A 25,522-nucleotide genomic window follows, 5' to 3' on the forward strand; every position below is an offset into this window, starting at 1 on the left:
CTCCCTTCCCTCCCCTCCCAGGGTTGGGATTTCAAGCCCACATCACCAAGTTTGGGTGTTTTATGTTTCAGAAATTGTAAGACATATTTAGCTCCATGTGGTTTCGTTTTAAACACCCAATTCATGTATTTTCTGCTCCCACGCTCTAGGTAAGACACCAAGTGCGAATGTGTGGCCATGCGTTACCTCTTCTCTTCTCATCTCGCCTCCTTTCTGTACAAACCATATGACTTTTGCTTGTAAGGACCGTGGGGTGCACTCCAGCAGAGTGCTGTTGCTCTCTATGCCATAAGCCAGCCTCTCTTCAGTCCTGTCCAAAGCGTCTCCTACAGCAGAAAGGGAACAGCATCAGTCTCCAGGCTGCAATATTATTGCTAAATGGTTTTTGTCTTTTAATTGTATTCAAGTCACGCAGCAATGCAAATAACTCTTTCCTGGTTGCTACTTTCTGCGCAGTCATTTAAATTAATTATTTAGAAGGCCACAGGAAAACTTGGGGATTAAAAGGCAAGAAGACCATGAAGTGGGATAGGAGGTGGCCCCTGGGAACTTGGTTTCAAAATATGGAGCTGTGAGGACAGTGATTAAGTCAGTGGCAATATTCTCTGGTAAGGCTGGGACAAGGTGTGAGCAGTGCATGTTCAAAGAAAGCATCAGCTGACGTCCCCAAGACTTTTTGCCTTCACTTCGAAAACTGATCTATAAACTTCCTACTATTAAGAGCACACTTTCGGCTGGGCGGTGGTGGCGCACGCCTTTAATCCCAGCACTCGGGAGGCAGAGCCAGGCGGATCTCTGTGAGTTCGAGGCCAGCCTGGTCTCCAAAGCGAGTTCCAGGAAAGGCGCAAAGCTACACAGAGAAACCCTGTCTCGAAAAACCAAAAAAAGAAAAAAAAAAAAAAAAAAAAAAAAAAGAGCACACTTTCTCTTGCCAATACTTCCAGTATCTGGAGTTCTTGTACTGAATCCAAAGTTTGCTTGGATCTAAAAAGAAATAAAACAAACAAACAAAAAACCCAAAACAACAGCAACAAAAAACTCTGGGCTACAAGTTCTAACAGTAGGTTTATCCTCTGTTGACTTTCCACGATGGCACTCATCACCCAGCTGCTTCTCAGAGACCCCAATAACAAAAAAGCTTCATCATCGTCCATTGTGATGCAACCCAAAAGGTCATTTCTTCCCATTTTGTTTGACTTTCCTGTTTTTGCCTAAATTTGAAGATAGCTAATATCAGTTCTAAAATCACTCTGCTATAGCAGAAGAGGGGACAGTTTTCATCTGTTCTAAACCTTAGTAATTGAGATGATATATGTTAAATCATACATAGTAAAAATAAATTTGAGCTGGCAGTGGTGACACATGCCTTTAATCGCAGCACTCTGAAGACAGAGTCAGGAGGAACTCTGAGTTCAAGACCAGACTGGTCTACAGAGCAGGTTCTAGGAAAGCCAGGGCTACACAGAGAAACCCTGTCTTGAAACACACACACACACACACACACACACACACACACACACACACAGCAAACAAACAAACAAAAAACAAAAGGGAAAAATAAATTTGAGATAAAGAGTTACATCCTGGAAGTCACTGCCACCAACCACTGGTGGTTTTAACCTTTCTCAGTCTTTGTTGTAGAATACTATTTTAAAGTGTGCTGGGGATGTCTTTCTGTATGCTGTGAATGTGTTGGTCTGATTGATTGATAAATAAAATGCTGATTGGCCAGTAGCCAGGCAGGAAGTATAGTATAGGAGGGATAAGCAGAGAAGAGGATTCTGGGAAGTAGAAGGCTGAGTCAGGAGATGCTGCCAGCTGCCACCATGAGAAGCAAGATTTAAGTACCAGTAAGCCATAAGCCATGTGGCAACTTATAGATTAATAGAAATGGGTTAATTTAAGATATAAGAACTAGATAACAAGAAGCCTGCCACGGCCATACAGTTTATAAGTAATATAAGTTTCTGTGTGTTTACTTGGGTCTGAGTGGCTGGAGGCCTGAGAGAGACTGGAGAAAACTCCAACTACAAAGATATGTTACTTTTATGTTGCATTTGTCTAACTCTGTGACGCTGTATTACTGAGCCTGTTTAAAACATCTCGTGATCTAATAAAGAACTGAACACCCAATAGCAAGGCAGGAGAAAGGATAGGCAGGTCCGGCAGGGAGAAAGACTATATAGAAGTAGACAGAGAAGGAGGAGGACTCCAGGGGCCAACCACCCAACTACACAGCAAGCCACAGAATAAGAGTAAGATTTACAGAAGTAAGACAAAACCCCAAAGCAAAAGGTAGATGATGGTATAAAGTTAAGGAAAGCTGGCATGAAACAAGCTAAGCTAACGTCGGGCATTCATAAGTAAGAATAAGACTCCATGTGTGATTTACTTGGGAGCTGTGTGGCAGGCCCCCCAAAATAGAAATAACAAAGAACAATAAGCCTTGATGGCTAACATCAGATTATGTTAGTGATGCTATCTGAAATCAGCTTTGCTAGTTTTGTCAATGACCATACATCTCATTTTAAATATATGGGAGAAAAACAGATACATCCAGGACAATGTTCCAGGAAGATGACACACTTAAAGAAATGTGCAGTCCATCTTCAGCATGCATTGGGTAAATCATAACAATCAATTTTTCTAAGGATTACCGACAAACTGTTGTCCAAAGCACTGCTGGGCAGCATTACCATGCCGAACATCCTGCCTGCGGAACCGTCTGTAAGAAAAAAAAATTAGGAGATTTTGAGATTTCAATTTCCTGGATTTTAAAATACAGTCAACCACACTAAAGATTCCAGCAAAATTCTGTTGTTGGAAAAAAATCATCTGTTATATAAAAGTAGCACAAAATCCAAGCTTTACACTTTTCTTATTTCCAGAGAGTATTTTAAATGGTTAAAAGATCTATACAATACTGTTCTTTAAATGTTTATATAAGTTTAAATTCCAGATCTTCAAATAGTAATTTAATAAATTTCTCTTTATAGTTTGTTAAACATGTAGTTCAACAAGAAACTTCTAGTCTGTAAAGGGATGACAAGTGGTGTGCATAGTCAAGAACAATAGGAATATTTGAGTAGAAAATGTAACAAAACCCCTACACATAATGAAGTGCAATGAGGAAAAAGATATGTGAATCCAAATATTTTAACTTACTAGATTCTCAAGTTCTCATTGTTACTCTTCTTAAGTCTCTTCACTGTCTTTAAAAATGACAGTAGAATGTTAGTCAGGGGTGAGAGTTTTTCTCACACAGGAAAAGCAAGAGGAAAAGACATTATCAATCAAATTTCAGGGTTATGTGCTACATACAGAATAATACTTGTTTCTTTTTGTTTTAAACGGATTAGAAAACCTTACCAAAAGATGCAAAATTTTACAAAATGAGAGTTAGAACTCCCCATGAGAATCGTTGCTCTGAGCTAGACTGAACAGAAACTTACAGTGAAGGGAAAGGTAGGAGTTTCCAGGCCATGTTCTAGTCTAGTGAGGACAGCTAGTTGCTATATAGCAGTTGAGGAGTCACCTCAACTGCCAGAGTGGATTCCACCCTAAGTGAGCATTGCTTCACTCTTGGGCCCTACGTCTGCTGGACAAGGGAGCAGGGATCAAAAAGAGTAAAGGAGGAAATAGTTTTCATGTTGCAGAGATGACGTTTTATTGGAATTGTTATACTAGCCATATGAAGATAATAGAAACAGCATTCTAGATCATTCTAGATAAGCAACTTGAAAGGCACATAAACAATTCAAAATTTTATTCAAAATAATTAGAAACATGCATTTATGAGAAGGTTACATCTTCCAGCAAGCTCTCAGTTCCTCTTATAGTACTCCAATGTTGTTGTCTTTTAGGTCAGCGTTAAATAAAATGTGTTATGATCAGGACAAGAACACTTGATCAAAGAGGCCTTGCCCTTGTGAAAACTGAATATTTTTCTTATATTCCTTACTTCTTAGAAACATGTAAAGAGGACACTGGAAATAGACAAAAGGAGAGCCAGGAGGAGAGGGGAGCCAGATTTGTGGATTATAGTATATTTTGGAAGGTCATTTTAAAGAAGTGGCCAGACTGTGAATTACAGTCTTTCCCCCATTGACTCATTTTCACTCTGTGAGAGGAAAAAAAATGTTTATGTAAATGACCAGTTTTTTCTCCCGGCTTCTCTTCAGGTCTGAGGCAGAAATGATCCCTATAAAAGCAAACTGTTTCCTCTCCATGTGCTGGAACTTACCCCAGAGCTTCTCCTCCAGGAGTGATAATGGATGAAAAGAATTTGACACGGTGAGAGATCTCTAGTACCCTGCACTGAGTTAATCCATTTATAAGCATGGCTTCATACCCTGGCATCTCATCCCTTACTGCCTATTATTTTGTACATTTTCCTATTTTTTTCTAAATTACTATTTTAACCTCTTTTGAAAAAATATCAACTTTGTGCTGTGGAACTATCTTTGTACACTTGTATTATTCTCCTTGGTCAATAAAAGAGCTGAATAGGTAGAGGCTAGGCAGGACTTGCAGACAGAGAGAACTCTGGGAAGAAGAAGGATGGAGTGAAGGAGTCCTGAGGAGATGCAGAGAAGGAGGAGATGAAATTGCTGTAATGAGATAAGGTACTGAGCCATGTGGTAGAAAATAGATAGAAATATAGGCTAATTAACATTGTAAGAGCTAGTAAATAACAGGCCTAAGCTATCAGCTGGGCATTTATAATTAATAATATTAATTATATTTTGGGGGAGCTGACTGATAGAACAGAGATAACTGCTGGGACACACAAGTACCCCACCTACAACTTTGTTGTTGCGTACTTTTAAAAGATGCACAACAAATGAAGAACTATTAGCTCTGGAAATTGCTTAGTCAAGTATAATATCACGAAACTCATACGCGTTTGGTGCAAAGTTTGAAAATATTTTTATAATGGCTAATGACAACACATCAGTAAGCCTTATATTTGTAAAATGTCCTTTTGTGATGTGACTAGAGATGACGATAAAGGAGTGTGGAGAAACATTTGACGGTCTTTGTCTATAGGTACACACCTTGATTTTAAAAGTTTAAAGGAAGAGTGTCTTTGATGAGATAAGTGTATTTATCTTGATTTATTTGCTGCACAGTATATACATATTTGGCAGTATCTCAGGATAGCTCATAAGTCAGTTAAAATTAAATTTAAGCAAAAATTTAAACCCACTAGTATTACATCTTTAAAATAATCCTTTCAGATGAGCTCCTGTTCTTGCATTCACTCCTGAGCTAGTAAGTATCATGGCTCCCCCTGAACACTGTATGCCTTTGCACAATTAATCACCTTTGTCAACTGGAGCCTCCCTCGACTCTGCTGTCACAGTAATGCTCAGCTATAGAATGCAATAAAACATTATGTACACTGCACTTGGTCAAGTACCTAAAATGCTCAGAAATGACCTGCCACCGGCACTGTTTTCTGTTCTACTCTCCACCCGAGGCCTTGGTTTCCTGCAGACAAAGGTCTTCACACCCCAAGCTTTTAGTACAGTGTGCACATAGGTGAAAAAACCTTCCTCAGCATTTAAAATAACTACAGCTATAGTCTTCAAGAGTGGGTTTGAATACCGATAAACATTTGTAGAAAAATGAAATGATTTGCTCACTTGTTCCATGCAGTTGGTAAATTATTTTGCCCACACTTCTCTGAAAGACTCACTCCATCTTTGGTTTATTATATCCTGTCTTTAAACCCTTCCTAGAATGTTAATTTGCTAGAGACAAATTAATAAAAGTTTTGAATTAATGAAGGCTTTTGCATGTTTGTGTGTGTGTGTGTGTGTGTGTGTGTGTGTGTGTGTGTGTGTGTGAGAGAGAGAGAGAGAGAGAGAGAGAGAGAGAGAGAGAGAGAGAGAGATTTTGTGTGATTCCAAAAGGATTATTATACTGATTTAGATTCAATTTGATTCAAAAATATATTTGGGAAAAAATAACCCAAAATTAAATTGGAATAATTGGAATTCTTACAAATATCTTTTCTGAGGAAATTTTAGATAGTTCTGTGTATTGCTTTATGTATTCCTTGTGAGAAAAAAAACACCCTGCTTATTATATAAGTTTTTTTTCTTATTTATTGTCCTAAAATGTGTACAGCCTCACATAGCTTGAGTGGAAAAATGGAAAAATACCCTTCAAAGTGTTTTGTGAGCCTAAACTTCTGTTTAAAGACAGCTTGGGTTTACTTTCCCTTGCAAATGGCAATGATTTCATAGAGCTATAGACATTAGAGTTCAGCAGTCTCTTGGTACCTTTCATTTGTGCTGAATTAAATCACACATTTCATTAATTACACAGGTCATGCGTTTGCCTAGGAGTTAAAATATTCACTTTCAAAATGACACAAATGAAGACCATCTGCTGGTGAGGACATGGGAAACTGCAGGATGTGTTCTAGGATTTATTTATTTATTTTCTTTTTAAGTCTCTGAATCCTTCAAGTGTGGTGGCTTGCCATTTCCATGCTTTAAGTTTATCTGAACTTCATTATGTCTTGCAGGGAAAAAAAATTAAAGGAGGGGTGAGATTTAATGCAAAGTGAGATAAAAAGCAAAAGTCCAAAAAAAGTACACCAACCAGTTCAGCTCTGGTCAGTGTACATGATAGTGCATCACAGGGATTTGCAGAAAAATTTCAAGTTGTGAATGCTTATATTTATGATCAGAATATAACTAGGGAAACTTGTTAAAAACAGCTTATTTTCGCTGAATGGGCACAAAAAGGAAAAAATAAAAGACCCCCCCCCCCCATGATAGCTTTTCTGAACAATGGAAATTTCCCACCAGGATGACGTACCTCTTTGCATGTGCACCTGTTGGGTAGTACCGGGAGCAGGATATGCCATCCCAGGCACAGTAAGGGTCTCGAGCCAGGCAGCAGTCGGCACAGGCTGTGCCATACCTGTCGCAGTGATGGAATCTGACCTGAGCCACAGCCGTGGGTGATCCGATGTAGAGCTGTTGCTGCAGGAAGCAAGGGGCTGTTAGCAGGGGTGAATTTGCAGAATTCACTAAAATAGCGCCCATGATAATATAAAATAAAAAATATAGTGATAATATAAAAAAACAAACAATGGGATTTCCATCTATAAATCCTGTGCTAACATCCTTGAATGTTTCGGTTTCAACCAACAAACAGAAAAAACTCAGGCATGTAAGCAACTTACTCTCTTTGAAGAGATTTCCATGGAAATGATAGGAACTGGATCCTGAAATGAATCAAAATGTTTTCTTTTTAGTAAATATCAGAATAGCTGCTTAACAAGAAGTCAAATAGTTACGAGTAGTTCCATGCTTGCAGCCTATATCTTTTGCTTTAGTAAACCAAGATGTAAATCCAATTCAATTAAAACACACTTTTTAATTCTTTTCTAATGAAGGTGCAAAACTGCATATACAAGGAACAATGGGTAACCCACTTGACCTAGTCTTTGTCTTTGGAATAAATAGTAATTGCTTTGAATAATACTTGTGATTCATAAACCCTTATATCTTTAAAATAATAAAGCAGAATTTTTACTGAAGTATTTAAACCACTAGAAGGAAATTAACTACATTTTAGAATATTTGTTACTCCTAGTAAACTATGTTTTTTAATTATTTGAACTCAAGCCTGTATTGCCTCCAATAGGAATGACCATAGTGAGTCACTGTACAAAGTTTGACCATGATGAAAAACCTAATTTTCTTAGGATTACAGTAGAGGACGGACAATGCATGGTACAGTACTGGGAGCCTTCAGGTTAGATTAGCAATTCTGCTTAATAGTTGAGCCTCTTTAATGAGCACACAAAACAAACACTCTAAATTAATCCTACAAGCAGAGGAACATCAGGCAGATGAAACTCACTCAGGAAATAGCTACCCTTTGAGGAATTAATTTTTAAGATATTGGTTATTATGACAATTTTTAAGTTACTTTTCAGATCATTTATTGAGTGTGTGTCCTTGTGGCATGGTGCATGTGTGGAGGTGGAGGACTGTGTGAAGACCCACAGAGGTTTCCTAATGAGAACTTATTCAGGGTCTGAGAATCTGAGCTTGCTTTACCCAGCAGGGCTGCATAAAGGGGTGATTTGACTATGGGCATGGTTATCAGGTGTTTGGAAGGGTCTATACTTGGCTGTGTGGTGTGCTTTGATCTTGCAAGTGGGAGCTCTTTTGCTCCACCCCTTGGTATTGTTATAAAAAGCCCTTTTTAATAAATGGAAAAGGCTGTTGGGTATTGATCCAGGCCCTCCTGAAGCTACTCTGTGTTCCTGTCTTTCTTCTTGTCAACTAGGTCTCTCTTTCTATCTAGTATTTTCTTATCCTTCTCTCATAAGAATCCCTCAAAAGGTGGGAGCTGGCCTCCCACAGATGGTGCCAGAATTTGGGACTTAGGTACAAAAGATAAGGGGGGGAACCATGAAGCAGGGGAACATGTCCAGTTATGAATTAATGAATTAAGCTGAGGCAGTGGTATCCTATTCTTCAGGAGTAACATTTTAAATATAAAGCAGAGTAGTTAAAGTTAGGCTGCAGCAAGTATCTCTCTCTGTCTCTGTCTATGTTTCTGTTTTTCTCTAAAGTTGTAAAAAAGTTTTGGTGAAGTTTAAAGAATATAAGCTTTAGGTCTAGGGATATGGTGAAGGTTTAATAAGAAAGTCACTTAGGGTAAGAGTAGTTTTTCCCCAAGCACAGATGGGATCTGGGATATAGAAAGCAGGAGTCGGACTGCCCCAGCCAGGCCTTGGCAGCTGAGACTTGTGGGGTATCATAGAGTAACAGCTGCTGAGCAAGGCAGAGCATGCAGCAGGGTTCTGCAAGCTTTCTGCTGAGAAGAAGCCACAGTGAGGAGCAGAGCAGAGATGCTGCGGGAGAGTTGAATGGCTTCTGGCCAACAGCTTAGAGAGTGCAGCAGAGATTTTGGACCCCAGCCAGAGTCCCCTGCAGCCAGGGCTTTGCAAGAGATGCCCAAGAGAGTGCAGGCAGAGAGCCGAGCAGGGCAGCATCCCCCAGGATGGAACAGCAGCATAGGTAGTGCTGTGGACCCAGGGGAAACTGATGGCTGACAGAACACCTGAGTGAGACACACTGGAACTCAGGGTGAGCTCCCAGTGGCAGAGTGAAGTGGAGCTGTGCAGTTAGCAGCATTTCGCTATGACTTGTAGCAGTGGGAGGAACCTTAAGCCCATGTGGCATGAGGCAATTGAAAGCCTTTAGCCTCAGGATGCAGGGGTCCTTGGCAGATGTGCTGGTTATGGGAGGTACAGACAGACCAGGACTGTGAACGCCAGGAGCCAACAGCCTTGTAGTTTCTATTTGCTGGCTATAGGAAGCTCTCTTTTGAGAGGACTCTGCACCAGCCAGCAATTGTGAAACTAGCAGCTTTTGCCCTGGAGCAGTTTCACCTAGGGAAAAGCTAACTGAAAGAGCTTCTGTAACTGAAAATGAGGCTTCAAAGACGCTAGTTTGAACTGAGTTGATTTATTGTGTTCAGGGGATATTTGGATATGGGTCTCCTCATATTTGAAACTGTTTGCCTAAGAGTCATTATGACTCTGACAGTTATACAAAGACCTCAGGGCAGCTGATGAGCCAGGCTCTGATCTTGGGCTGTCAGTTGAACTTTAAAACTGGTGTCAAAACTGACTTTGAACTTCAAACTTCAGAAGTGGGACAGTTTTGATTTCACCTACAATTTTAACTATGGTGACTCATGATTCATGTACCCTCTGCCTTGTTAGAGGAAAATGTAAATAGTTCTGTTAAGGAATTGTTGAATGTTTGCTAAAGTTTGTAAAGTGTAAATAATTCTACTGAGAGTTTGCTTTTGGATGTAAATTTGTAAGAATTGTAATTGTGTACAGTAACATTCATGCTAGAATTATATTAACCTGTTGATATTGATGAACCATGGTTTGGTGATGATAAGGGAGTCTTTAGGTTTGATGCAGTTGCATCAGGAGTTTACTAGTTTATTTGATGTGGTTGCATCAAGAGTTTATTGATTTAAAAAAGGGCTTGGTGCAGCTGAGGCTGTTAGACCTCTTAGACCCACTCAAAAAGGACATTCCATCTTGGTCATCCTCTACTCCTTTACTGGGAGGTGTGGCAGCCCTAGGGACTAGGAGTATTTCTGTGGTTGTTCCAGCTACTTGGAAGCTCTTAGTGGGGACCTGATTTAGAGCTGCATAGAGTTAAGCTCTGTACCTTCCTCTGCCAGAGGCTGGTAGTCAGAGATGGGTAAGTCCTTCTTGCTACCTGTCAACCTAAGACAGAGTACACTTGATGGAAAGTGTATCTCAATGACAGGTAAGGCTGAGTAATGAAGAAGAAGATGACCTAAGACAGACACAGTCTATCTGAGGGATCTGAGGGGCCCTTTACAATATTAAGAAGGGGTAGCTATGGAGACTCACAGTGGTTTCCTTGTGAGAACTTACTCAGGCTCTGAGAATCTGAACTTGCTTTACCCAGCAGGACTCCATAAGGAGATGATTTGACCACAGGCGTGGTTACCAGGTATTTGGAAGGTTCTACATTTGACTGCGCAGTGTGCTTTGATCTTGCAAGGGGAAGATCTTTTGCCCTGCCCATTGGCATTGTTATAAAAAGCCCTTTTGAATAAATGGAAAAGGCTGTTGGGTATTGATCCAGGCCCTCCTGAAGCAATTCCTGTGTTTCTGTCTTTCTTCTTGTCAACTAGGTTTCTCTTTCTATCTAGTACATTCTTATCCCTCTCTCATAAGAACCCTTCAAAAGTTGGGAGCTGGCCTCCCACAGGACTGTTTCTGGGAATCTGTGCTCTCCTTCTACCATGTGGGTTCCTGGGATCAAACTCAGAACATGAGTCTTGGTAGCAAACTACTTTCCTGGCTGAGACATCTCTCCCACCTTATCAGTTTTTTGTCTTGTTTTGGTTTCCTTTTTTCTTTGTGATTTTTGTTTGTTTGTTTGTTTGTTTTGTTTTTGTGTATGTGTGTGTATGTAACATTTTAAACAATGAAACACTTTGCACATGAGGGCATTATTCATTTGTTTATCTAGGTAACAAAAGAGTTAATGTGGAAAGATACATTAGTAGGTACTGATAATTAGAGTTATTGTCCCAAATGTTAAATTAAATATTGCATAAAGGCCCACAATGAAAAATAACAAGTGTATCTGCTATAATTGAGACAGAAGGAAGGTTTACCCAGCACTAGGGAAAACCACTCTTAAGGATAGCAATGACAAAATATCTTACTCTCCATTAAGCAATTATTTCCACTGACATCCTTTATACTCATATATGGTCAGTCATCATCATTTGTAGATTCTGATTTGCAAAATGTCTACCTGCTAAATTAGATTATAATCCTAATATTAATATCTAAAGTGTATGTTTTCTTTTTCACACAAGCACAGAAAGAGAGCACAAAGAAACTAAAGTGTGAAATGTCCACATCCCTAGCTAGGTCAGCATGGTGGCTTTCCAAATCCTTCAGTCTTATGGTTTAGATAAGTGTCCACTTCATGGACTATTTAGTACCATTTTGTTTCATTTCATTGATAAGCTTTTTGATGATGTTTGGTGCTTAACATGTGTTCAAGCATGGTGCTGATGTGCTATGAACTGTTTCGCAAACTCAAAACAGCTGCAAGGCATCTTAACATCCTGGGTGATGTAAGACTTGGGCTCCATTTGGGCATGAGTTACAATGATATTGATAGTGAGCTCAGTAATGTGTCATCAACAATGTAGACTGAGATGCTTTAAACAGAAACATACACAAAGCAAGGCTGGAATTGTTCTGGTGAAAACACCATGATCAGAAATTTACAAGATCCTCTTAGGCAGAAATATGAGTCAAGGTTGAGGAATAGGCTTAAACGTGATATCTGTTTCACTAATAAGACTGTATGGTATATATTTACTCATTATGTTATAGATCCATATACATAAATATATTTTTCAGAAACTTGTTTTATCTTAAATTTTGCATATGATTTTCCATTTTTTCTTTTCTTTGTTAATTTCTTTGTATAATTAATATGCTATAGTTAAACATAGTGTACACCTCCTGCCACAATGTATACTATTTGGAATGTGTCACTTAGTGTTAGTGTCAGTAATGTTTATGCAAGACATGAGTCTTCACCAATGGTTTTGGAAGTCATGTGTGAAATACATGCTACTTCTTTATGACATAGATATTGGATATTGACATTTTCTTCTATTACAAGCACATTGGAATTTTTGAACATTCTGACCACGAGAGAGAAGCATTAGATTTTAAATTATTCTTCACTTCAATTTTCTCTGAATTCAAAACACACTTATTAGACAAAAAAAAATTCTGAAACTGATATAATATTTTTTTCTCCTTATTTCTGGCTGTGATTGTCTGTGGTGGGTGAATCTGGGCTGTATCATTCAGCTCAGATTACAAATGTATGTATGTATGTATGAAATTACCTTAAATATCTGAAGTTCCTCTAGAATGACTTCTTCCATCCACTCTGTTTCTTGGTTGTAAATTGTGATCACTTTCAGCACAATTCCTGTATCTGTGAAAAAGAAAAATAGGTAATAATCAAAGTGGAGTGAGGATCCAGTCTTCATATGGGACTGAAAATATGATGCACAAAACATGCAATCACTGCCAGGTGAAAAATCACATGCCTACTTATACATCAATAGCTTCAATTAGCAAAGAGCAATTTTGCATGCCGAGCCTAATTTTTAAATGATAGACCGATTTTTTTTTTTCAAATAGTTTGGTCAATACAAAAAACGAAATCATAGATTCAAAAATCAAACTGCCATATTTTAGAAGTTTCTTTTGTGATGCATCAGGTAAGAAGATAACTCTGCCTAAGCCTCATGCAGGGTTAGAATTGTGATGTACTTTTAGCCACAAAAGGCGAAAATTACTGTTTTGTTTCTCTTTGATGATATTGAACACAGGGCCTACCATATTCTAGGCAAAACCTCTACCAATGGGCTATATCCCAAGACCTATGCATACTAGTTTTTCAAATATCTGGTTTGGAGTCAATATAAAAGTGCAATATATGTTAACTAAGGCCCTAAAAGATATTTTTTAGTTCCAGATTTTCTCTGATATAATTTGTTCTTTTAGATCAGTGGTTTTCAATCTGTGGGTCATGACCCAATTGGGGTCACATATCAGATATCTTGTACGTCAGATATTTACATTATGACTGATAACTGTAGCAAAATTACAGTTATGAAGTAGCAACAAAATAATTTTATTGCTGGAGGCTACCACAACATAAGGAACTGTATTAGAAGTTATCAGCATCAAGAAGGTTGAGAACCACTGCTTCAGATTGTTTTCTCTGAATTTTTTATTTAAGGGAAATTGGCTACATCAATAAACCAAGACTAGGTATATCCATACTGAAATTGGGAAGGATGGGCTGGGGAGATTGCTCAGTATGGAAATTGATTGCCATGTAACCATGGGGATGTGGATTCATCCTCAGCACCCTTGTAACAACCTGGACACAGCAGCGTACCCAGAGGCCTTGCACGGGGCATGCAAAGACAGAATGATACCTGGGGCTTGCTGGCCAGCAAAGTCTACCCCTTACAGGAAGACTAATAGTTGGTTTTCAACTACTCAGCTTCCATAACTGTCTGTTGCTTCATAAACCTATTTCTAGTTTAGATTTCCATTTTAAGTTTTGTTATTCCTGATATTCTGAGTTTGTTCTATCAGCTTATAATTAAGATAAGAAATTAATTTACACCCACACAAACTTGATATGGTTGGAAATAATAATTCACAAAATATATTAGATTTTTGGAAGTATTAATCCATGAACTGTGAGATTTGAGCAATTTATCAAAAATTACCAAATCCCATATATGAGTTAATAAAACTAGATTATAATTAACCTGAGAGCAATCACATTCATTTTTCTATTAACTAAAAAGAATAAAAATTGTTCCATTTTAGAAATTAAGCAGTTTACATGATGACATCAGACAAAAGCAAAAATGTAAGTTGATTTATTCATCTAGAAGCAGTGAGTGTGCAATAATGACTGTAGTCCAAAGTTTTCCTGTGTTCCGCCTATTCCTGTAGCCGCTTGGACCCAAGTAACACACAGAGGCTTATATTACTTACAAACTGTATGGTCTAATGGCTCAGGCTTCTTGCTAGCTAGCTCTTTCATCTTAAATTAACCCATTCCTTTTAATCTATATGTTGCCACATGGTTGTGGCATTATCAGTCTGCTGGCATCTTGCTGCTCCATTGGTGGTGGGCTCCCATCTTCCCCATCTTGTCTTTCTCCTTCCTGTCTCTCTCCCTGGATTTCCTGCCTGCCCCTAAGCTGCCTTGTCATAAGCCAATGCAGCTCACTTTACTTTACTTACAAATGGGAACAATATATTTTCACAGTGTACAGAAAGACATTCCCCAGCAAATGATAGCCAAATATTGCATTAGAGCCCATGCCAGGCAAATATTGGGGGGGGGAATTATTATTTATTAGCTTTTCCAATATGTTTTTCATACATCTCTTATAGCTTAATTTGTTTTGGAAGACTGCCGCACAATATGACAATATCAATGAGTTAAATATGATGTAGATGATATTTCCTGAATGTTCTAAAATAGCTTTGATAAATCAAATAAGAAAACAGTTTTCAGGGGGTTAGATGTTTACAGTTTTCTATGACATTTAATATAAAATACTTTAACCATTTTAATCACACTTCAGTCTTGCTTTTGGAAATTCCTCTTTTTTTAATGGTCAGAGATCACCATGTGTGAACTAGTGATCAGGTAATTTTAGGTTTCTTAGAGAGCTCTGATTCTTATATAATATTGAACTCACAGAGCACATTATTAACCTTATTAACAGTGATAAAATACAGCCTACACTGTGGGTCTATTAAGTTATGTTTAAGGTTTCTTTGCTTAAATTTTTCAGAAAACAAAAAGCAGTAGACCAGAAAAGCATGAATAGTTCTTAGCAATACATCCTCTTTCTGGTGTACCCAGGCCAGGACCCCTGGCAATGTCCTGTTTGAAACTCCATAGGGCAGAATGCTTAAGGATGCTTCTTAAGATAATTGCTGTGGCCAGTACTGTGCTGTACATGCATGGAGAAGAGGATTTTAAGCTAAAGCACCGCACAGAATTTGTTCTTCATAACACTGGGTGCTCCACAATTTGCAAGTTTCTTCTCACAAGTAAGACTTAATGTGGCGGCATTAATTGAATCTATAAATTCATTTGGTCATTGTATCTTTAGCAGTGTGCATATAGGCTAGTGGAACAACATAGCAATTGCTGACTGATAACAGTTACTTGAGGGCAAGCTGAAATGTATCAATGCTTTCTGTGTCTTTACCTGTCCCAATAAACAAGACATCGTACTGGCCGTCCTCAGCCTCCACCCGGTCCACCGCTAGTTGCTTCAGATTGTATTTTCCATCCGTTTTTACCAGTATTGGCTTTTTGTGAGCAGGTTTTATGGGCTGGTACATTAGTGGATGAGTTCTTGCGAATCGAATGGCATCATCAGGGTAGTCTTTGGTGGTTCCATACTTCCCTCCGTTCACTTTGCTGGCACACTAAAATGCAAGTGGGTTAGTTCACTCTTTCTCTCTTCAACCTGAAGAGCAAATGCATCACCACTAACAAGAAGAGTTAGAAAAGGCAAACAGGCTCAAGCAATCAACTATGCATTCAGTAGTACATAGGAGCTCCACATCTATTGTTGCTGAAATGGACTCGGTGCTAAAATTTTCAAAAGAAAACTAAATTATTTTTAAAATGCAGCATTGAGAAGACACAGAGAACACTGAAATCCAGAAAACTAAAAATATATACAATACAGGACAATTTGGGGACAGCAAATAAATGCAACAATACAAATGATCAAAATACGTTCTATGGTTTTGAATTTTGTTTTCTATTTGAAGTAAAATTTCAAACTGAAGAATCTGTCATTTGCTGTTGACATAGTTTAGTGGTAGAGTGCTTGGCTAGCATACATGAAGCCCTGGATCCAATCTATAGCACCTCAAAGAAAAAAGAAAAGACAGGAAAAAAGGAAGAAAAAAATGAGAAAAGAAAGGAGAGAAAGGAAATACAGAAGGATGTATCATTCATCAGAACAACACATTTCTTTTGGTAATAAATCTCTAAGGTTTAGGATCACAGCTTAGTAAGAGGTATGCAAGTGCTGGAGAGGTGAGGCATGAAGGACTCCATGTCTAAAGACAGCCTGAGCTACAAAGTGAGACCTTGCCTTAAAAATAAATTAATTAATAAATGGACCATAATTGTACTAAATAGATCTCTCTTTATTGAAACCACCATGTTAAGTGGTGATGTCTGCTTTCTGGCTGCATAATTCCAGCATGATAGTATAGAGAGTTATTCAAATTCTATCATCACTAATTAAGTGGACAACAAAACCTCTTTGTATTGTTCTGATATAATCTGTATAAATTTGTATTCTTTCTTATGTATCTGCAACCGATCAAATGAAAAAAACTAGTTACTTGCCCTCACGTGTTGCAGTTCTTAAGACACTGATGTTCAAATCACAACCACAGAGCACCCTGAGACATTCAGCCTGGAATCATCACGCTGAGCTTTGCTTTCTAGCAACTGCCTCTCATTCTCACATGCGTTCCTCTAGAATCAACATCAGTTGTAACAATATCTGAATTTTTTTTCTAGTTTGAAGTAGAAATGCAGTATTTAAGTAGCCAGGTTCTGTAAAAGGGGCATTTATAATTGTTTGTTTTCTAAAGTCGGTCCATATGCCTAAACTTGGCATGAATTGTGCACTGGGGTGCACTTGCATGGTACATTATTGGAAACATTTTAGACTACCTTGGAAGAAATTCAACAACCAGTCACTTCCTCCGACCTCCTCTAAGGCCATGTGGTTTCAAGAAGCATTTTCAGCTAAGCCACAGGAGTGGATTTTCCCATTTAAATTGCAATTTCAAGCAAAAGAGTGAAATAAAATATACTTTATGTCTTACTGGGAGTAATAATTTTAAGCCAGTGCGAATGATTATCACGATAAAGCTTTACACTTGCTAATGGAGGTGAGGTTTGCTTTCATTTGGAGCTTTGGCTCTACAAAAATGGTTTCTATATGACTTTGTGGTAATCATGGAATCAGTGTAGGCTCACAGTCTCACCAGATGCTTGTTAAAGTGAAGATATGGCCCTCCATGACAAGCTAAATGTTTGCACACTGTGACTCACATAAAACACACAATGGTAAACCTTTTCCAACCTAGTTGCATATGGGATCCATGATCTAAATCTACACCATCATCTTCATTATTGTCAGTTTTAGACATGTCCCAATCAAAAGCATAGAAATTGATATAAGTTAGAGTTTTGGTAGTAACATTTCAGAGGCAAATGATAGAATTTCTTTTGCTCTGCTAATGGAACAAGTTGAGAGAAGGTCTGTCCTGGGGAACACAGAAGTGAACATAGATATTAAAATATTAAAACTGGACATGACTTTATTGTTTAAAAGTGACATGTGATACTAATTCGCCTCACAAAGCTGGAAGAAAACTATATATACTATGCCCATTTTAATAAATATTTTTATGCTTTCCAGTACTCCTAAAATCGAAAGTTCAGTTGGAGCTACTTGGCTGGAGTATCAGTGGGAACATACTGTATAATGCTGCTTAGATGTGTCTATTCACGGTTATATCCTTTGCATTAAATAACTAGCATAAAACTCCACATGACACTGCTCTTTCTTTACTCTTGGAACATTCTTATAGATATGAAATTCTTAAATACTCTAGCTGCAAAGATGGAACATGTGAAACAAAGACTTCAAACATAAGAGCAATATGTCGACTGATTGTACTTACAGAACCAGGCCTCGGGTAAGGGACTTTTCCTTCATATAGTGCCCAGTGGTATTCAGGGCCTTCTTTATGTGCATATGGGCCATTAAAGGCTTCCCGGATACTTGACATGTGATAGACACATATAGCATGGCCTCTAAATATATTGCTGAAAAATAAAAATTACAAATCTAGACGTAACTAAGAGTTCATTTGGTCAAATGCCCCAATATATGTATATTAGAATTAAAACTTGAGTAAAAAGCAATTTCTTAAAGCATAGATAGTCTAGAAATCTTAACTATTACAATAATTTAAGTAATGAAATTGAAAGACTTTCTATTCCTTCATTTCCTATTTTCTAAATTTGTAAATGACATTAGAAGGATGGAATTGTGCAACTTCACTTTGTAATTGTTGGGTCCTATGGTGTGTTCCTGTATTTTTTGAATGATTTCGCTTCATTATTTATGTATTTATCAATTCTTTGAGAAAGGCAGGCACTACAGTGTTAGAGCAGCGTCAGAGGCCAGCTTCCAAGGGTCTGTCCTCTCATCCCACCACGTGGTTCTAAAGATCAAACTCAGATCGTCAGGCTTGGCAGCAAGTTCCTTTACCTGCTGAGCCATCTTGTCAGGCCCCCTTTTATATCTTTTCAAAGATTATTAGCCATTTGAATTGATCACTTTAAGGGAATATTTCTATGTCATTACATCTGGAATGCAGCTAGTGACCCTTAATCATTATGAGGCTTGCTGCTGATTTTACTGCACATTCTAGCTGCATCTTAGTGGGTCTGCTGGGGGCCTTTGCACTCCTTTTTAGCATGGTGTCCTTTAAATATTAGAACATTTGTTAAACTCTCCATTAAAGTCACTGAGTTCTTCAGTGATGGGAAGATTATATAAAACCTCACATGTAGCAGTGATCAAAATGATTTTTGAAATGGTAAGCTATCCTTTCAGAGGATAAAGACCATTGTTGAATACGTTACTGGGGACATCTGCAATCACATTTAGTGAAAAGATATTGTTATAGTTCTTGAACACAGAGCCATCATTTGAAAGAAGTATGCCCTTTCATAGCCTCCACATTATGTGAATTAAAATAAATGATGTTTGTGAAGGAGCTTTAGTAAAATGTAAAGTCTATGTAAATGTGTTTCCTGCACTCTGGGCCAGCTGTAGAACAGCAGTCATGTTACTGTCTTAGGACATCAATTCACACATTTTTATAACACACCTTGAAGCAATTGGAAATGCCTGGGATACGGGGAAAACTAGACCATCTCAGCTGAGGTGGCCATAAACCTTTGATCACCATTCTACAAATATCAACCTCCATGGCAGGTACAGCTGGGAGCTTTTTTCCCCTCTCAGATTTATATATAAATTGAACAAAGTTGAAATCATGGAAGGAAATCATGTCTTTGATTTCTCTGAATGATCCAATATGCTATCATTTAGGAGATTAGCTTTTAAACTGATCATTTTAACGAATAGAAAATACAGATTACCTCATAGATCAAATTTATCATTCAAGAATTATCACGTGATACAAAAATCATTTGCTGGCATAAGAAAAATGAAGTAAAAGGGGGCTATCTGTGTATTGTGGTGAATACCAATATATATTAACTTTTTAAATTTATACCAGAATATAGTTAATCGAAAGAATTGTTCCCATGTTATTCTGTAGAAGAAAAGGTCTGGTTAAAACAAGATACTTGTTCAAAGAGCTTTTAGGTGTTTTAATTCATTAAAAATCACCTGCTGAAAATCTAAACAAAACTGTGGGAAGACTTGAAGTAAGCACCAGCTACAGGTTAGACTGCACCTTCATGTTAACACATTGATGATGAGAACTAGTAACATCAATCTATCTCTGCTGAAATGCTGAGGTCTTTCCTTCTTTGTTCTTGGTGCTATCACTTTCCTTTTGAAAGACACTCAGGGAATTATGTATACAAACTTTCAACTGAAATCAATTCTATGAATATTTATTTCACATATCAATGCATGTAAAATATTACTTTATAGTACTCTTCCATAGATATGTAAAATGAAAAAATGTAAAGAAGAAAGTGACATATATCTCAGCTTTAAGCTCGAACCCCACATTTCACAGCTGGGGAGCAGATGACAAGCGCGTGTTCATTGTGAGTCTCCTTAGGAGGAAGACACAAGAGAAAGTGTGAGGACTTATTCCTGACTAAGGGCTCAGGAGCATTTCTTGGACATAGGTGGCAAGTATCAAAGAACTGATCTAAACTGACGTTGGAAGGGCAAGTCATGTCCAGCAGTAGCAGTGAATGAAGGGGGCAGGGGAGACCCAGTGCCAAGAACAACCGAGGTAAACGCTGAGCTCTGTCAGGGTGTTACAGCCATTGGAGAAGCCAGAGAGAAAGTACCCCAAAACTAGTGCTGAAGAGTTACTAGAGCACTTTGAGAGCCTGGATTAGAAATTTTCATCTGAAAAAATCAAATAATTAACCTAGACTTGACAATATGAGAGTGCTAGCTTATAACTCAACCATTAAAAATGTCAAATAGTTGTACACGGTAATGAAAGAGATTGGGGGAGCGAGCAGTTGCAAGAGGATGGTGGGACGCTATGGACAAAACACTAAGGCTAGCCCAGGATTGTGCTCTGATGAGTAAAGGCCAGCAGCAGTCAGGGGAAGCAAGAGAGACTGGACACTTAGAAAGAACAGGGGCTGGGAATGATTCTGGGGTCGGTCTCTGAGATATGGGCATCATGAAAGGTACTGCACTGAGACAATTTTTCTTTTATAGTGTTTTATTGACTATCAATTTCTCACCTGGTAGTGTTAAACAGTCCAAATATCACTGGATTCTTAGGATCTCTGGTAGGCAGTAAAAACACATCCTCTGAAAGAATGAAAGACCATTCCATCCGTTAGTATTTTAACCTTCTTTGCATGTGAAGAAAACATATTTACATAAAACAGTTCAGAACTATGTATTTTAAGACCTGAATTCTCATTCTACAGCTGTGATCAGGACAGAACGAACCATTGCTCTGCTCTGGGTGGAGACTTCTCTGAGTGACAGAGAAGGACCGAGCAGTGCTCCTCTACAGGAGTGAGATGAGTCTCTCTGCCATGCACCTCTTCTGTCCTACGAGGTAACTGGGTCAAAGTGAAAAGACAGAAACCTGCCTTTGGTCTGAAGAGGTCAAATACTTTCAGGAGACATTTTCTCCACATATACCCGCGAGAGTGACAGGAATAGAGGAGTGTGCACACAGAAGAGGAAAATGTAGACCCTCCAGAAATAGTTACCCAGCTCATCAAAATATGTGTCGATTCCATTCACTCCTGGTACAGAGCAAACCAGCCTCGCTTTAAGGAATGTGCTCCACTTGTTCACCAATATCCTCTGTCCTCCCACATCATTCTGGGAAAAACGAAACGGACAAATGAATACTTAAAAGAACATTTACAGAGCACGGTTTAACATGGTGAAATGGGCGGAGAGTTTTGTTGTTTGCTTGTGTGTGTGTGTGTGTGTGTGTGTGTGTGTGTGTGTGTGTGTGAACATTTAGAAAAACCCTCAGATAACATTACAAATAATTTTCTCTCACTTCTCCCTTGCATTGCTTTAACAGGGGAGTGCTTTTTGTAAAGATTATTTTAATTTTTAGTTTCATATGTGGAGAGGGAACACTGAGCATATGCATGAGCACCACGTGTGTGCTGTGCTGCAGAAGCCAGGAGTCGTCTCATGCCCAGGGTTAGAGTCCCAGGTAGTCGTGAACTGCTTAATGTGGGTGCTGGGAATTGAACCACAAGTGCTCTTACTGCTAAACTATTTCACCAGCCCCTCAGTGTGGTACTTTATCCAAGCACTCTCAATATATTTTCTAGTTATTACACATATTAATATGGATGTGTCTCCTAGATGAAGTACTGGCTTTATAATGTAGTAATCTTGCTTATTACTTGTTCATACATGCTATACCTGTCTCAAGAATTTGGATGGATCATATCTTTTCTCCCCTTGGAAAGAAAGTTTATGAAGCAAAGTATGGTGGCTAATATCTGTAATCCCTACACTTAGGAGTCAAAGGTCATTCTCAGCTGCATATGTGTATGTTTATATACTATGTGTGTTATTATTATTAAATATCTTCCTAAATCGTACTGGTTTTGCTTTTGTTTTGTTTTGTTCTTTTACTACAGAACTGATCAACTGAATTTTCATACCCAGGTATATACAGGCCCAAATAGATTATAATAAAAATAAAAAATAAAACTAATAAAAACTTGTTAAATCAAATTTAAAAATACTATTGAATTGGGCCAATGTGATGGCTCAGAAGGTTAAGGCACCTGCAACAAAGCCAGAGGATCTAAGTTCAATCCCCAGGACCCACATGATGGCAGAAGAGAACATACATCTAACATCCATGAACATGCGTGACATCCATGAACAGTAACATACATACACACACAGATATGCACACATAAAAATGAGCAAATACATATAATATTTCAAAAATAGAACAAACTTCTATTCGTAAAGAAATGCTAACTGCCGACTATTTCCTAACACGGCTTTGAAAATGAGAAAACTCATCAAAGGCAAGCCTCTTTTACAGTGACACTGTCATTAGAATGAAGTTATAGACATAACACAGGAAGCTTGGTTTAGTAAATACTGTGTTAAGAAAGTCTACAGAATACTTTAAAATATTTAACGTGGAAAATTACTAGAGAACACAACGTTGGATAGGTAGGAAAGGGTTGCAGATTGTGGAAGAGTCCAGGGAGATCAATATGATCAAAGCATGCTCTAGGAAACTCCGAAAAGAACCAATAAGAAACACGTGTAAAACTGTAACAGAGGCCTGCTATACACTGTGAAGCAGGCAAGTGTAGAGACACAGACACGCCATCCTCACCACGCACAGCCGCCCCACGCGGGCATAGATCGTGTGGGCACTGTTCTCCGCTTCCAATGCCTTCTCAGTAAAAAAGAAGTACATTTTGTTGTCATCCCGGTCTTCATTATCAGGGATCATATACGAACCTACAAATTTTGGTTCTAGGGACAAAATATAAACGAAAAAGAAAAAATTATATATGTAATGGTGTGATAACAAAGTCACCTTGATAAATTATTTATCACTAGATTGTTAAAGTCTCATCAGTTTGTGTAAAAAGACAAACCATCTTGAAAGTTTTATAGAATTATTGAAAATTAGATAACTTTCCTTATTTTATGGTCAAATCAATAGACATTTAGAAAATGTAATTTAAACAGAAAACAATTTTAACAGTACATGTTGCAAACCGAGTGCATTTAGTAATGGTAGAAACTGGAGGGATTACGAAAGCAATCTCTATGCAGTTCTTCTCAATCTATAGAAAATAAATGTACACTAAGTTCCATATTTAAGTTTAAAAGCATATTATTATTTATTTTTAATTCATGTGTAGCCTTACCCAATAAACCTCATGGAAGACCTCTTTTTTTTTTTTTTTTGGTTTTTTGAGACAGGGTTTCTCTGTGTAGCTTTGCGCCTTTCCTGGAACTCACTTGGTAGTCCAGGCTGGCCTCGAACTCACAGAGATCCGCCTGGCTCTGCCTCCCGAGTGCTGGGATTAAAGGCGTGCGCCACCACCGCCCGGCGACCTCTTATTTTTAAAGTGAGAAATTGAAGCTCTTATGTTTAGAGTCTAAAGAGTCTGAGTAGGCGGCTTTCCATTGATGCAGTAGCAAGCGTTTTAAAGATAACACGTGTGCATGCGGAAGCTTAAGCCCATGCTGAAAATGATGAAAACACTCACTATAACATGGTGTTTTCACTCGTAGATCTACCAGTGTGCGACAAAATAGAAAACTTACTCATGTGTGTGTGTGTGTGTGTGTGTGTGTGTGTGTGTGTGTGTGTGTGTGTGTGTGTGTGTCTGTGTGTAACTACAGTTATGTAGTATACAGACTCTGGTTAGGGAATAATGAGTGATCCTCCTAAAGTTTGATTTGTCTCTACAGTGCAACATGACCATATTAAAACAAGCAAGGCCCACAATGACTGCAGCAGCAAGGATGCCAGATGTGCATCTTTACTTTTCATATATTCAATTTGCTTGTTTCATTTAGCTCTTGACGGCTGTAAATAAACTTATTGCATAATTAAGGCAAACCGTTTTATATATGAAATGACAAACACATATACGTATTTTGGACTCAAGAATGCGATAGTTACAAAGACCATTTTGTGTTTATATTTTCATTATCAAGATAGCAGACTGAGCTGCGGACTGTAGGCTTGTTTTCCACTCTGATTTCCAAGTCCTTGTCTCATTTCTACCTTTCAGCAGTCGCTCGTCATCATGCTCTGTGCGAATATGGCCGAGCTTCCCCAGACTGCGGAAGATCGCAGAGTCTCTGCCCCAGTAGTCACTGTAGAGTCCAGTAAACAGTTCGCTGCCTGCACAGGTGCACAGGGAAAAATAAGTCAATGTCTATTTCTCAACCTGAAGATGAAGCAGAAGCCACTGTTACGTCAAGCATACCGCTTTAACACACATCCAACTTGAGGCCGTCAACAATGTTTTTAGGGGAAGAAGGGATGCAACCCCACAGCAGTGTGTCAAGTCCAGTTTGCGTCTTAGCTGTGAACTCGGAGCCTCATTACCTTTCTGAACAAGAAAAGGAGCAACGCTCCCAGTCCTAAGAGAAAGCCACGGTGGGTGGGGGTGGGGCACTAGTGGGTGCTGAGACCTTCGGGGGAGGGGTGATGACACTGTGGATGCTGAAATGGGGGTCGGGGAGCACTGCTGGATGCTGAGACCCATTTGGTGATGTAGCCGGGGTTCATCTTATTTTAGAAAATTTCTTTCAACCTTGATACCAACTGTGTTTTACCATTATCGCTGTGTCACATATTACAGTGGGTCAGTTAACTCAAGTGCTTCTTAGGTCAAATTTGTTGCCTTTAACATGATTTTGCCATGGGAAGTACAAAGTCTGGCAACATCGTGTCTACTCCAATTGGTTGTCCAATGTGTAAATTTATAGCCAGGCAGAGGAGACGGGTAAAAAGAGCTCAAGAGTCTGGAGTCAGCAGGATGACTGACCTTAGCTGCAGCACCAGGAGAGGCCACAGACTTAAAACCAGGTCCCGGGATTATTCAAATTTATGTAGGATCTTGAGAAATTACAGTGTGTTTTTAGAGAAAGAAATAAAGACATGAGTAACTTAGGAGGAGAGGACAAAATTCTTTTTAAACAGATAGAAACTGTGAGGGCATAACCTGAGCCTCAGAAATGTTATCACCTATGAAGAATGGGGCCTTTGAATGTTCTTTCCTGTAACTACAGAGTGTAATTGGTGTGCATCAGTGGGCCCAGGAGGCCTGCTCGGGTAATGTCCAGCCTCACTGTCCTGCTCTGTCTCTGATGAACCATAAGTTCCTGACAAAAAAGCAAACAGTCACAGTAGATCTCTGAAAATAGGAACCTCATTTAGAGTGGTCAACTTAATTCCTTAGTGTGTGCCCAGAACTCTAACTGGGTTTGAAAATAAATACAGAGATGATGATGCTTGAAAAAATACATTACTGTTTTTTTCTTTCTGTATGTATATGTTATATACACAAATATA

At 38.6% G+C, this 25,522-nt stretch overlaps 1 protein-coding gene across 1 annotated transcript in view; it reads right to left on the reverse strand.

The window, feature by feature from the left end:
* The window catches only part of Sema3e (semaphorin 3E), a 250,847-nt gene that overhangs the window by 18,324 nt on the left and 207,001 nt on the right, over nt 1–25,522 (reverse strand). Inside the window, exons 6-16 of the mRNA XM_052720282.1 lie at nt 24,227–24,346; nt 22,814–22,956; nt 21,192–21,306; nt 20,709–20,778; nt 17,912–18,056; nt 15,397–15,619; nt 12,481–12,572; nt 7,205–7,246; nt 6,835–7,001; nt 2,658–2,725; nt 187–326 (exon numbers count right to left, since the gene is read on the reverse strand). Coding sequence (XP_052576242.1) covers nt 187–326; nt 2,658–2,725; nt 6,835–7,001; nt 7,205–7,246; nt 12,481–12,572; nt 15,397–15,619; nt 17,912–18,056; nt 20,709–20,778; nt 21,192–21,306; nt 22,814–22,956; nt 24,227–24,346 — 1,325 coding nt within the window. The remainder of the gene's footprint in view (nt 1–186; nt 327–2,657; nt 2,726–6,834; nt 7,002–7,204; nt 7,247–12,480; nt 12,573–15,396; nt 15,620–17,911; nt 18,057–20,708; nt 20,779–21,191; nt 21,307–22,813; nt 22,957–24,226; nt 24,347–25,522) is intronic.

This window comes from Peromyscus californicus, unplaced genomic scaffold (genome assembly GCF_007827085.1).
Source record: "Peromyscus californicus insignis strain IS unplaced genomic scaffold, ASM782708v3 Scaffold_6__1_contigs__length_162567912, whole genome shotgun sequence".
NCBI lineage: Eukaryota > Metazoa > Chordata > Mammalia > Rodentia > Cricetidae > Peromyscus > Peromyscus californicus.